General features: G+C 34.7%; 1 protein-coding gene across 1 annotated transcript; it reads left to right on the top strand.

Annotated features, from left to right (window-relative positions):
• The first annotated feature begins 2,070 nt into the window (after nt 1–2,070).
• On the top strand, nt 2,071–14,790 carry Etf-QO (electron transfer flavoprotein-ubiquinone oxidoreductase). The gene is made up of 14 exons (XM_090172910.1): nt 2,071–2,262; nt 3,285–3,413; nt 4,122–4,274; nt 7,772–7,848; nt 8,047–8,128; nt 8,204–8,322; nt 12,074–12,151; nt 12,710–12,922; nt 13,007–13,225; nt 13,626–13,674; nt 13,799–13,912; nt 14,007–14,189; nt 14,265–14,486; nt 14,548–14,790. Exons 1-14 carry the CDS (start codon nt 2,187–2,189, stop codon nt 14,709–14,711), a joined length of 1,878 nt encoding a protein of 625 aa, XP_090029036.1. The 5' UTR covers nt 2,071–2,186; the 3' UTR covers nt 14,712–14,790.
• Nucleotides 14,791–14,822: the final 32 nt, after the last annotated feature.

The following is a 14,822-nucleotide window of genomic DNA, read 5'->3' as shown; positions in this document are numbered from 1 at the left end:
AGACTTGTTAGAAAGCATTTTATACGTCGGGTTTGGATTATCAAGACTTGTTATAAAAAATTCGCAATTTATCCCTCCACCAAGTCTATTAAAATTTAATAGTTCCATTTACGAATGATGAATCTGGTATTTTCGTCCATCAATAACAGGGTTGCCCCGAAATTTTTAGATGCGTATTCCCTGACCATTTTAAGAGATTTTTCCTGACTTTTTAAGGCCAAAATGTTTCAGTGAAAAGGTTATTACAATGTTTAAAAATTAGCCAAACTTTCAAGAAAATAAATGATAATCATAAAATTTGTCATAGATCTAGAGTGAAATTACTTTAAAAAATGCCAAGATAAAATTGAATTCCCTGATTTTTCCTCGATTTTTTATAAATTCTTAAAATTCCCTGACTTTTCTCTGATTTCTCTAACGTGTGGCAAACCTGAATAAACAAAACTCCCTAAAATAGTTACTTCGTAATTGAACGAAGCTCTCACTGTGGATGGAGAGTTACGTTTGGCCGACCACAAAATACACGTTACGCCGACTGTCCATTTGACCGACTGCACATTTGTCCGACTGAGAAGTATTACAAATGGACAGTGCATTAGACCGACTGCTCAATTTTCCGACTACTCATTTGGCCGACTACTCATTTTGCCGACTTCTCATTTGGCCGACCTCTCATTTGGCCGACTGCTCATTTGGCATTTGGACGATACTAGGTGCGTTTGGCTAGGTACTGTGCTCTAGGTCGCGTTTTAGAAGGCCCAGATTGGTTATGAAGAACGGGGCTGGGGGGCGACGGTCCGGCCCCCCTCCAGCGCTCGAGCGAAGGGAGTGCGCGGCGCCGTCAGGCGCCAATACTTAGAATACATTGCTCGTTCTATAAGTCAACCTAACACTAAAGACATATATAATGACAGGCTAGAGTATAAGAGTCGTTGAAATGAGCAGTCGGCCAAATGAGTAGTTGGTCAAATGGGCTGCTCATTTGGCCGACCAGAATTTCGGCTAAAAGAATAGTCGGCCAAATGAGTAGTCGGCCTAATGAGTAGTCGGCCATATGGTCTGCTCATTTGGCCGACCGAAAACTCAACCAAATGAGTTGTTGGCCATATGGGCATTCGGACATATGAGCAGTCGGCCAAATGAAAAGTCGGTCAAATGAGGAGTCGGCCAAATGCACCCCACCCACTGTGGAAACTTGCCAGGAAAGTTACTGTTGGCTGTCCGTCGCGCATTGGGGGAAAGGAAAAAGGGAGCTTCGGAAAGCGACTCTAGAGAAAATATTGCTGTCCGTCGGAAGCCAAAGGAGTTGGGGGAAAAGGGGAGCTTGCCCTTGGAATGACGTTTGTGGCCGTGTCACGAGTTAAATCATTAGATGGTATAATATTTGACCCGGGTTTAAATATTGCGCGCCTTTTAAAAATTAACAATAAGAGTGGATTATCTGCTAAAAAAGAGAACTTGAAAGGCTTAAGATCCATTGCGGTATTACCACATAGGGCAAGTTTCAAAAAAGATAAGCATTAGCTGTATATTTTATCTTTACTAAATAAACAGTAATCTTTGTTAAACTAAATTATTTATCTCGATTTTCTTTCTCTACTTGGGTATAATTAATCTAAGCCTAATTAACCACTGGATTTGTAGCTCGCTCCGCTCAAGTCTTTGTTGAAAATGAATGTTTTATAATATTTTCTATTAAATCTAAATATTCCTTAAATTTTAAACGAAAATTTTAAACTTTTGGCTTTTTCTTAAAATATTTACGTTTTTGGGCGGTAAATTGGGCTAGTTCCCAAAATTATTTGGGCTGAATTTTGGGCTAGTTTGAAACTCGTTGTTTTATAGTTGGGCTAGAAATTGGGCGATTTTTTGAACAATTTGGGCGTCATACCAAAAAGATTTTCTGGCAGCCCTGTTGGGGAAAGCTGCATGGGATTACAGGTCGCCACCCTCCAGGTTTCCAGCTTTAGTTTTGTGTAAACAGGCGTTTCGTTGTCGTGTACCCTGCTTTATCAAAAAACGTTCTGTGCAAACGTTTTAGTGGGTCGTCTGCTAGACTACTAGTCTAAACTCTCGCCACTGTGCCATATCAGATATAGAAGGAAAACCCAGTATTTAACGCCAGTTAGTGTCGAAGTTTGCGTTAATTTTCTTTCATGGGACTCTGAAAGACATTTATATTTGAAATGGCTTGTTTCACAAAATACTTGAGACATAGTAGTTTTAGTTTAAGGAAAATCAACGCTCCATTATCTATTATACGTACGTTATTTCATTTTGTAGTCTAATGATTACAATCGTCTTTGCACAGTTATAAGTATTTTTTTTATTATGTTGATAAAGGATTCTAACTATAAAGCCAAATACCTAATGTGGTGATTTTGTCAAGATTTTTTACCTCTGAATTTCAGTTATTGATCGATGTAAGAGATAAGCCTCCGCTATTGCATAATGATAACCATTAATTTGGCTGCAGATTTTTAGTTCAGTTATTATATAAATACAGATGTATCATGGAGTCTGAATCTGTTAAGGTTGTTATTGTAACTGTAACCACCTTCAGAATTGGAGGCCGCCTTGTATAAAACAATGTGCTGGACTATAACCAACTAACAAAGTATTACAGCAAGCGGGTTAAGATTTCCACAGTCCTGTGAATAAATACATAATTCTTTTGGCCTTCAAAATGAGTCTAGAAAGTACATGCAGGCAATGTTGATCATTTAATTTTTATAGTTTGGAAAATAGTTTCCTAGGAATTGGAGTGGAAATTTTGGAACTAAAACATTCAATCATAGGGTTTTTGAGAAAGAGAACCTGTATATGCAATTACCCATTTTTATTGTTAAAAAGTTGTAACTTAATTGTTTGTACACCAAAATTTGATATTAGGTGGTTTTTTTTCGCTTGTCCGGGGACAAAAAGTGTAAACTTTTTACCCTAAGACGTTTTATTCGCCTGTTCTCGGGGGTAAGATTTACCCTGTCTTGAATTTTGTTTTTACTCCTCCTCGAAAGGAGGTGTAGAAGGAGTAATCTAGCTTTGTCGTCTGCTTAAATTTCGTTTCACGAAAACATGACGGACGAGCTTTTTATAAATAAACTTTAACATTTAACTACTCCCTTCTTACTCCAACTTGTTTTTTCCGTCAAGACAGAATTGAAGTAAAATGACGTCATATGGCTACACTTTTTAACCTGCTCAAAAAACCCAGAACAGGCGGAAAAAAACCACCTATTGTGTATCAACTTTATCAGATAGAATTTTTCACATTTCTTTTTCAGGTTTTCATTCAGTTTGTATAAAATGTAACAATACTCACTCTACTAGTCAAAAACTCTACCTAAATCAAACATATCGATATTCCAGTCATTACACACTTTCTCCAAGGGAAAATGATGAAAGATGGAAAGGTATTGTTTCTAATATTAATTTTCAAAAAACTATGGTTTGCTTGGGTATTTAATTCATAGGCTTTATTTATTGTACCACAGGTCACTTATTTAATTTTCTTAGGCAATTCAATGTAAGAAACTAACAAGGAGACGACCCGAGGTGATAATCACCGATTTTGTTCAAACTCTGGTATAATGTACACATCCATGTACCTTAAAAAACCTGCAAGGGAAAAGTTGCGACGGGCTTTCGTTTTGCCATGGCAACCGAAAACGTTTTTGACAACATTATTTGGGATTTTTCCATTGAAAATAATATTGGAATCTGAAGTTTTTCGAGTTACATGGAGGTGTACATTATACCCGACTTTGAACAAAATCGGTGATTATCACCTTGGGTCGTCTCATTGTAAGTACGAAGTAAAAAAAAATATATACAGAATATTAATTGGAAAGTCTTACCTTTATTTACTTATTCAAAATTCATAATTAATTTCAATCCATGTAGTAGGTCATGAGGCAGATTGAATTTAGTCTTGTTGATTTTCTAAGAAATGTTCGGAAATAACAAAACTTATTAATAAGAATATTTTTATATTTTGTTTTGTGTATGTGCTGAGTTATTCGCCATTTTTTTAAATATGTTTCATCGTAGTAAAGGCCATATTCCCACATTTTATACTTCTCCGTACTTTATTTTAAAACTTGTATAATTTTGGAATGAAGATGTGGACATGGAGAGAACATCAGATGAAACTGATGTATTGATAGTTGGTGGAGGGCCAGCTGGACTGTCAGCTGCCATTCGTTTAAAACAGTTGGCTAATGAAAAGGGAAAGGAACTTAGAGTGTGCCTGATCGAGAAAGCTTCGGAAGTTGGTAAGCTGACAGGGGGTTTCAATTTTCATAGAACGATATAAAGAAACTAAAAAAATTTAGACCAAATTAAATTTTAAAACTACAAACCAACAAACTACTTAGTCTCGTCTCAGTCAACTTTGAGTACATTTGAGCTTTACATATATAAATAAGTGTAGCAATTGATTTTATAAGTTTAATCACTAACAAATGTTATAGAAGAGCAAAAACTTAAACATAGTAAAAATTTTACTAATATTTACAAATCAAAAACTGACTGCAAAGTAAAAGTGTTTAAAAAAGAAAGTGAAGAAGAAAAATTAATCTGAAAGCAAAATTTCAGTAATTTTCTCAAATTCCAACACATTTGTTCTTTGAGACATTTCAAAGAGAGTTTCGGCAATTTCAGTCAAGAAGGCCTGGTACTAATTCATGCCATAGACTGTGGTATACGTACAAGGTGTCGCCCCCTTTGCTGTAGTTTTTAATCCAACATATCGTGATCACGGTCCAGCTTCCCTATAGGATTTCCTTTTTTGTTGTAAATATTTGTTTAACATTCTGTAATTTGTTTTTAAATTATGGAATTTTTTAGTTGATAATCACATTTTTGTTCATTACTGTTTAAGCTGTTTAGACTGTTCACATCCAAACCTTTTTGGAAAATTATCTTGTCCATTACATGCACCAAAATAGAGGCCACCCACTAGTAATTAATTAATCCAAAAGTGACATAATTACCAAAAGTGTGACAATCCCTGTACTTTCGTATGCTAAAGGTTTAATGAATGCTCGACTCGAGATCGACCACAAAAAAGCAGGGTTGGGAAAAAACTCGTTTTTTTTTTATATAAACCCAAAAACCTGGTTTATTTGGTTTAAATCAGGTTTTTTTAAACACTTCCTTACTTTACCTTTAATCTATTTTTCGCTTTTGTTTAACCGTGCATACATATTACCAGTCAACTAAATATTAATATGAGTATTATTACAAGTCTCAAGTAACCAGAACAAAGTTTTTTTTTCGTTTTTTACAAGTCTCACAAGAACAAAGTTTTAGTTTGTTTCATTTTTGATTTTGTGTAAATGCAGAGTGACCAGGAAAATGCCTCGAAAATTTTATAGAAAAAATAGGAAATTTTCAAGCGAATTAAAGGAAAATATAGGAAAAACCATAAGCAAAAATAAGGATTCTTATCGAAAAACCGTAGATAAAATTAAGTGAAATATAGGATGAAGAAGTGTACACGACAATATTATATACCACGGTTATATACTCTATGAGAAAAGCTAAGGGGTGAATAGGAAGGTATTGAAAATAAAGGAAATGTGGTCGAGTTGTAAATGTTTTAGAAATGTAATCATTTTGGTAAGAAAATTTACAAACATTTATAGTTAATTAAAAAAACCAAAATATAAAAAAAAACCATTGGTTTTTAAAAAAAAATCACTTGGATTAAATCATGATTTAAACCAGTGTGATTTAAACCAGCCAACCCTGCATAAAAGACTATTTATTGTCGCCTTTCTGGATCTTTTTTTAGTCTATGGTATTATATCGTAGGTAGGTGGCGATAGCATCTCCTCAGAAAAATAAAAAAATACACTTAACTTCGACCAGTGCTACTTAGTTCCTCCATTCCTCACTAGGAGGAGTTATTTCTTGGTTTTAACTTCCTTCCCTCCCCAAGGCATACATTCCCTTCTCCCCTCCCAACTTGTATTTCGCTCATAACATTCATTAAGAAATTGGTCCGATTGACACACTTTTGGTAATTATGTCACTTTTGCTTAATCTCTTATGCCCAAAATAGATTATGTTAAATAATTTTTTTGGGTTGTTGTTTTATTTTTTAAGGCTATTTGTGGATGATAATTTATGTTGTGGCTAGAATTTTATTAATAGTTTTTTTTTTTGCCATGGACGATAACTTTTGCATGAGTGGGTGCCTAGCCTCAGCTCAAGCCAAATTAATATCATTTGACTTTTTAGTTACAACAAATACTAAATAGAATATTTAAAATGTAGTGAAGAAATTTGGTTGAATATTTTTTTAAGCCAGTTACAATTACTTTCAAAAAAAGACCATTCACTAGTGCAAGATCACCATTAAAAACAAATGAATTTAACAACGTTTTTGAGTGCACTATAAAAATGTTTATTTAAAATCATAAATAAACACCGACTTTACTGGTTTTGGCTGTGCGCATTACACTGCCATCAGTAGTTACGATTAAGTAGCAAATAGTGTTGATAAAATTTAAAAATGACCATAATATTTGTAGTGCACAAAAAATCTATTTAAAATCCTACAAAATAAAAACTAAGTTAGTTTTGAATATATTATTCCATCACCAGGGGTATTTTAAATATCAGATAACAAGGCTCCTATCAGGTCGATACAATAACTAGTCCCTAGTCAAGATTTGGTCCCTAAATTACCATATTTTCAATAAATCAGGGTAAAAACAGCCTCAGCTTAAAATATTTTAACACTTCTATTCAAGGCTAGTTTTTGAATTGGTTTAAACTGAGGTGTATTGATATGGGATATAGATAAAATTTAGTAAACAAGAAAGTTTTTTGCGATAGTTAAAAACTAAATAATTTTTAATGGTTTGATGTACTGAAACCAATTGAGATAATTCAAATCAAATAAAGATTTAATTTTGTTTAAAATTTTGCCTATTTGGCTACTTTGTAAATGACCCGCTTTCCCTTAATTATTTTCCAGAACCCTGAAATAATTTAACGAACCTGAAAATTTTAAACATTATACACAAAAATTTCTATTATTTTAGGCTTATTTGTGCTAAAAGGGAAATACAATTAGTAAGCAGCACAATAATCCCTCCAAACTCGTACTTATATGAAAGATTTACAATAGTGACATATCTACTGCCAACTATCACTGTGCATCAGCTTTTTTTTGTTTTGGCTTTCGATTCCCTTAGATTTAAAAAAAACTCTATAACACAACATTAACATACCGATTAGCAGACCTCACAGTATAGCTAGCTACCACTGTGACGTCTTTAAAATATACATAAAGGAAAACAGGGATTACGGCAATACACCTCGAGGAAAGCATATTATTTCAGAACGTATTAATGACCTAGAAATTCAACATTAAAAATGTCATGTACTTTGTACTTCCATTTTCAAATATCTGATCTGGAAAAACTAATATTAGCAAACTAAACTTTTTATTCTATTTTATGTAACCAAATATTTGGTACACCTCTACTAGTGGCAGACAGCTTACGGAAATGGGGAAAATGAGGTTTTTGATTCTTCAAGCTTTTGACTCTGGATAAGAAAAACTGGGATTTTAAAATTGTTTTGTGATTTTAGTACACAATTTTTTGAAAACTCATTATTTACTATAACTCTTAATAACATTTAAACAGTAACGAATTTGCTTGATTATTAGTAACCTTTTTTTAGAAAGTCTTTTCTTTGTCAAGTTTTTGGTAACTCATTCTCTTATTTGAGCTTAAGAAATAAAATGTTTCAGGAAGACACATATTGTCTGGAGCATGTATTGAAACCCGTGCCTTGGATGAACTCATTCCAGATTGGAAAGAGAAAGGGGTAAGAATTATCTAATGTTTATACATCTTTGTTTACATTTACTTTATGGTTAAACCTAGCTTTGTTCCAACTAGTATAAATAAATTTAATGGTTTACGTTATTAATTTATGCCATAGATTTATGCGAGATTATCCTGACTTTATCCTTATGAAATGGCGATTGACATTGAAACATTTAAATATATTTTCACAATATAGGCTCCATTACTTACTGAAGTGAAAGAAGATAAATTTGCATTGCTTACTGAGAAAAAAAGAATAAGTATACCCATTTTCAAAGGTATTTAAAATTATATGTTCTTATCATATAATAAAATTGGTTTTAGAGGCACAAATCTGTAACTTTAAAAATTAGGTTTACCGATGTACAACCATGGGAACTACATAGTACGTTTAGGGTATGTAATCGAATGGCTTGGAAAATTAGCGGAGGAACTGGGTGTTGAAATTTATCCAGGATACGCAGCTTCTGAGGTATGATACAAAAACTATCTTGTTGTTCAAGTATTTCATTAACAATTTCAAAAGCAACATAATACCCTAAACAACAACCACCTGGGCCCCTAGGATTGACCTTTATTATGGCTCCTCTGAAATTGCTCTAACCTCTTCCCCCCCTACCTTTTGGAAAATGTTCTGTGCCCCTACTCAGCCTATTGGTTAATCCGAAAATGACTCAAAAGTGTGTTAGTTTTACCTTTGCTCCTTTTGAGATATCTTCTGAAAAGTAGTCTCACCATAGACTACAGCGCCAACTAGAATTACTAGATTGCTATATATTGGGTTACTCTTTACTCAGATAGGTGGCGAATATGAGTTTTTTACCCCCTCTCAGTGGCAAAGTAGTACGGGTAAAAGAGGCCCAAAAAGAGCTCTCCAGCGGCAAAATTCGTCCCAACTTGCAATGTGGCCTAAAAATTCTATTTTGATGTCTACTTTGAGGATCCGATGAGTCCACAACACAGTTTTTGGGGGGGGGGGGGCAATACAACTAAATAGAATGAATGAAATATAATAATAATATATCTAAAATTTCTATGGCATTTTTTTGGGGCATTAAAAAATTCAAGTAGAAACGTTTAAAACGAAGATGGCGCGACTAAAGAATATCAATGTGACGTCTTGCAACGTCACACATGCTTTTGGTAGTAAACATTAATCGAATACAATGATGTTTAAAAATAAATTATAAATAAATAAAAAAAATAAAAAACATTTTCAGAACCTGTTTGAGGATTAAATGTCAGTTATCTAATGTAAATTCCGTCATCACTCGTTATCTATTCATTCCACGGTGCTGCGGTTGGTCTCATTCGATTCAGCACTTACGACGTTAGTAGTATGTAAGATGAATACATTGTGGTCGTCCGGGGAGAAATTTGTAGTGGTTGTTTAAATGAATATTTTCGAACTTTTTGAAAAAAACACCATTTATGGTTCGCACATATTTCGTTATAGCTCGGAAACTATTCATCCTACGGAATTGCGGTCTCATTCGATTCGGCACAAAATAATACGTACGATCCGAAAGTATGGTTGGTCCTGGCCAAATGGTTGATATACCTTTTCAACATTTAGTGAAATTCCGAAAAAAAACCTTTGTTTAGTGTACTTTTGGTCATACCTCCGAAACTATTAGTCCCAGCGATCCGCGGCTTGTCTCATTCGACTCAACGTTAAAACATACTACAGAAACGATACCCAACGTGACCGGATTGCTAAATTTAACATTTGGGGATTTTTTTTTCATATTAGAGAAAAAACCACGTGATTCAGTACAAATTCGGCCATAACTCGGAAACGGTTGATCTTACTGGCATGTGGTTGGTCGCATTCGACTCAGGGTGAAATGTACCATCGGGAACAACACCAAACACGGCTCAATTTGGTGAAAGCAAATTTAGGGGGCAACTGCCCCCCTTGCCCCCCCAAAAACTGTGTTGTCCACCCCGCATCGCTGCGGACTCATCGGACCCTCAAAGTAGACATCAAAATAGAATTTTTAGGCCACATTGCAAGTTGGGACGAATTTTGCCGGTGAGCTACCCTCTTTTACCCGTACTCAAGTGGAGGGGTTGCACTTTACACAAATGTATTGAGAGAAGTGTCAAACAGCCTTAAGCAAAGGAGCAAAACCTCTAGCTACTCCACTGCTCTCCGTTTTCTATTAAAAAACAGTGTAAAATACACTTTTGGGCTTTATATCGTTGTTTCTGATAAGATATAGCACTCTAATACAAGAAAGATATATTTTGCGCACCTCTACTATAAATTAATTATAATTTTCAGCTAACATATTATTATTATTATTATTGAGTGGGGTGGCAAGCCAAACACTTCGACCTAAGGTCCATTGTGCATCCCCAAACTGGGTGACTTAAATAAGTCCTATTGCCGACATAAAGCTTAAAATCTGCCCGGCCGTGATATTAGAGACGTCATACGTCTCCAACCGATGCATACCCAAATGCTCAAACCTCTGGGCTGCATAGTAATCGCAGCTACAGAGGACATGTGAGGCAGTTTCCTCCTCAGCTAGACAAGATCTGCAAATCGGGTCATCACTGACCCCAATAAGCGTTAAATGTCTGTTAAGATGGCAGTGGCCTGTAAGTAGGCCAGTAACAATCCTAATACTAGACCTAGAGAGCGAGAGTAATTCTCTAGCTCTCTCCCTAGATGGGCCAAGAGTGAACTCTTTGGCCTGCCTTTGACCCTCAATTTCAGACCATTGTCTGAGTTGACGATCCGACATAAACTTGGAGATTAAGCCGCGTACAAGCCCTCGGGAGATGGGGAGAGCAGGTTCTGGACCAATGAACCCAGCCCTCGCACCTTCCTTGGCCAAGGCGTCGGCCCTTTCGTTCCCAAGATGCCCCTTATGCCCAGGTACCCAACAGAGTTGAACTTTATTGTGCAACCCAAGAGTGCAGAGGAGATCTAAGCAGCTAAAAACCAGTTTAAAAAGAATACTATACTGGCTGAGAGCTCTATAAATGAATAAATCTGGATAACCTTCCCATGATACCCCTGATGTAAACAGTGAGCAACACAGGAGCAAATGGCAAAAATTTCAGCCTGAAATACACTAGTGTGTATCCCTAGGCTTTCATAAAAGCCGAAATTATTAGTAAGGCAATACATCCCCGCACCAGTGCCATAGTGTGTCTTAGACCCATCAGTGAACCAGACGATCTCTCCTCTGGTACCGAGGGTCAAGTGACTCCACTCCGCCCGGCTAGGGAAGTTGACCTCAAAAGGTTTACTAAAGTGGAGTTTAGTAACCATCAGATCAGAGCCCATTGTTAAAATCGGCATCAGCTAACATAAAAACTCCTAGAGGCCAACAAGAGAATGCTAAGTTAACTTCGCGTCTATTAAGCAGATACATGTGTTTTAAAATAACAAATCTGCTTAGCTGACAAAAATCCACTACTTAATGAACTTCTTGCATTGGGTATTTAGAAACCTTTGGTCTGCAGAAGCATTTTTAAATAAACAGGGTTAAATTTAATCAAAGATACTTTGGAAACCGAGGGGGTAGTCACTTAAGAAATCTGGTGTACAAATAGTGATAAATTGAAATAATTATTAACGGAAATCTAGAAATACAGGAGAATTATTAGAAATATTTTCGATATTTCTGGAAATCTAGAAATACAGGAGAAATCCAAAGAAATATTAGAAATCTAGAGAAATTCAAAAGAAATGTTGGAAATCTCGAGAAACTCAAACTTTTTTGGAAATCTAGAGAAATAAACTGAAATATTTTCAATATTTCTAGAAATCGAGAAATCCAAAGAAATATAAGGAAATCTCTAGAAATCGAAAGAAGTATTGGAAATCTAGAGAAATAAACGATTTTTTTTTAATAATCCTGGGAATCTGGAATTTTTTTTGATATTTCTGGGAATCTGGGAATATTTAAGAAATATTGGAGATATTTGGAAATCAGAAATCTGATGTACAATGTTTTTCAAAGTGGCTACCCCCTTATTGGAAACCAATCTGCAGCGCTGTGCCACTGGCCTCAATCTCCAAAAAAACTCATCAATTTTTTTTTTTAAAATAGCTTTTATATTAAAACAAAATTTAAATCAGCCAACTTTTAAGTAATTAGTCTATAGTACCATTTTCTTTTGCTTATCTCACAAAATGATGTATGTTTTTGGACAGCTAACACTACAAGCTGTCATAATACATATTGTTGTATATATTGATATAGGTGTTATTTAACGAAGATGGTAGTGTAAAAGGCATAGCTACTAATGATGTGGGAATAGCTAAAGATGGATCACCCAAAGTAATTTAATTTAATTTTTTTATGCAAAGGCTTACAATATTCTAATCAAAACCATTCAGAGTTGTGTTGCCAGGAGGGGAATTTTGCATGTCATTTGTTAAAATTTAAAATTTTTACGAACACCTTGTTTAAATATTTGCATATTACCAAGCCTCTTTTTAAAATATTCCAATTAAAGCAATCCTCGTAAAATATTTAAATTTAATCTAAACCATTTTTCAATTTTTTTTAATAATATTAACAAGAATCTTGTCAAAACACAATTTGTCAAATTAAGCAAGACCTATGTGGGTCGAAAATATTTCTGCCTCAAATCTGTGTACTATAATAACTGTTGTAACTCTCTACAGAATGGTTATTGGAGCAATAACTGCTGCAGTTTTCATCTAAATGCCCCTCACTCTCCTCTCGCGGCCATAGAGTTGCATCATAGATTCAACTACATTTTATTTTAGCAATTTACCTCAGTATTAACATTTATGAGCCCCACCCCTGAAGCTATTTTGATATAGGTAAAGATTTGTCAAAGTGTGCAATACTTACTTCCTTCGTTTCAAGGAAAATTTTGAAAGAGGAATGGAGCTTCATGCCAAATGTACAATATTTGCTGAAGGCTGTCATGGTCACCTGACAAAGCAAATGGTTAACAAATTTAATCTTAGAGCTAATGCTGAACCACAAACATACGCTATTGGATTGAAAGAAATCTGGGAAATCGAGCCATCGAAGCACAAATCAGGTTGCATTGAACATACTGTTGGCTGGCCATTAGTACGGAAATTCATATTTTCAATGAGAACTATCTTTTGTTAGGATCGTAATTTTAAATGATTGTAATGTTGTAATGAATTTTAGGATTTCAAAACATATGGGGGCTCATTTTTGTATCATTTGAATGAAGGCCAGCCTATGATTGCTGTGGGCTTCGTTGTTGGTCTGGATTATCAGAATCCTTACCTCAGTCCGTACAAAGATTTCCAAAGGTTTAAACTTCATCCATCTGTAAAGCCAATATTTGAGGGAGGAAAGCGTATTGCATATGGTGCAAGGGCCCTCAATGAAGGCGGATTACAGGTAATTTATACTTTACTACTCTTATGTTTGGAGTTGATTATAGAAATAAAGGCCAAAATAGTTATAAGTTAAACGCAAGTCTGTGGGAGAAAATTTTTGGGAGGGAGGGATTTTCAAAAGCCACTAAGCCCGCCCCTAGGGGGAATGAATGGGGAAACCAGCCTGTAACTGAATTCCCTCAATTTGACGTTATTAAATTGTCATTGCACAAAGTTATGAGGTGTTTTTATTTAATAATGTACGTGCAATTATGAATTCATTGCCGTTAAGTACATAACCAAAATTTTTTAAGAGCTTGTGTAATTTCAATGCACCTAATGTTTATTTTATTATCATCCTTATGATCTGAGTTAAGAAAAAATGAAGATTCAATTAATTTTATGTTTTGTTGCTCAAATAGAGCCTTCCAAAGTTGACTTTTCCTGGTGGATGCCTCATTGGATGTGCAGGTAATTTTGACCAGTAAACTTTTAATGTATAAATTGAAAATTACTTTTGTAGGTCAAACTGTTTTCTACAAAATCTTTATAGTAAAGAATTAAAATTAATACACTCTAAAATACTACCTTGTAGCTGGGTTCATGAATGTTCCCAAAATCAAAGGAACTCATAATGCGATGAAAAGTGCAATGCTTGCGGCAGAAAGTATTTTTGATACCATAGAGGAAGGAAATTCGAAAACCATTGGTTAGTAGGGAGCAGACTTTTGTATTTCACTTCTTTCAGATGTTTTTGAATAGTGAAATGGTAATTTTATTAAAATTTTATATTATATTTTCAGGTATCGAACCAATAGTTTACGAAGAACGAATTCGTAAAAGTTGGGTGTGGAAAGAACTACATTCAGTTAGAAATATACGTCCATCCTTTCATAACCCTTTGGGTATTTTTGGCACAATGGCTTATACTGGGTTATTTTACTTCATTCTTAGAGGGAAAGAACCATGGACCCTTTCGCATGGAGGTAAAAATGATGAGAACAACTTATGCTCTGATACTTGGCTTCAAGTTTAATGCAACAGTAGTATTCAAATTATAGGCCCTGATTACCAAAAATTAAAACCGGCAGCTGAATGCAAACCCATCGAATATCCAAAACCAGATGGAGTAGTAACATTTGATTTACTGACATCAGTAGCATTAACTGGAACAAATCATGAAGGTGATCAACCAATTCATTTAACTTTAAAAGACGAGTCAGTTCAAATCAAAAGAAACTTACCAATTTTTGATGGCCCGGAGCAAAGATTTTGCCCTGCAGGTAAGCCTAAATGAAAACTCTAATAAATTTTTAGAAATGATACTATTAAAATATATCTTAGGGGTTTATGAATATGTACCTAATGAAGATGGAAGTGGTAAAAGGTTTCAAATAAATGCTCAAAACTGTATTCATTGTAAAACTTGTGATATTAAGGATCCAAGTCAAAATATAAATTGGGTAACTCCAGAGGGCAGTGGTGGGCCTGCCTACTCTGGGATGTAAATAATATAAACAATTTATTTTTTATCGGTATTATAACTCTATCATTAGTTTAAATATACAATTAAATATAATTATTTTCTGTTTGTGGTTTTATTATAAACAAATACTTAT

This window comes from Leiobunum rupestre, chromosome 4 (genome assembly GCF_980474605.1).
Source record: "Leiobunum rupestre chromosome 4, qqLeiRupe1.1.hap1, whole genome shotgun sequence".
Taxonomy (NCBI): domain Eukaryota; kingdom Metazoa; phylum Arthropoda; class Arachnida; order Opiliones; family Sclerosomatidae; genus Leiobunum; species Leiobunum rupestre.
This window is presented reverse-complemented; position numbering and strand designations above follow the sequence as displayed.

Excerpts from the sequence above, each read along its gene's own strand:
- Etf-QO (XM_090172910.1), top strand. The coding sequence starts at position 2,187 with ATGGCTTGTTTCACAAAATACTTGAGACATAGTAGTTTTAGTTTAAGG. Across the intron at positions 13,675-13,798 it reads ATGCCTCATTGGATGTGCAG|CTGGGTTCATGAATGTTCCC; the intron begins GTAATTTTGACC and ends ACTACCTTGTAG. Across the intron at positions 14,487-14,547 it reads GCAAAGATTTTGCCCTGCAG|GGGTTTATGAATATGTACCT; the intron begins GTAAGCCTAAAT and ends AATATATCTTAG.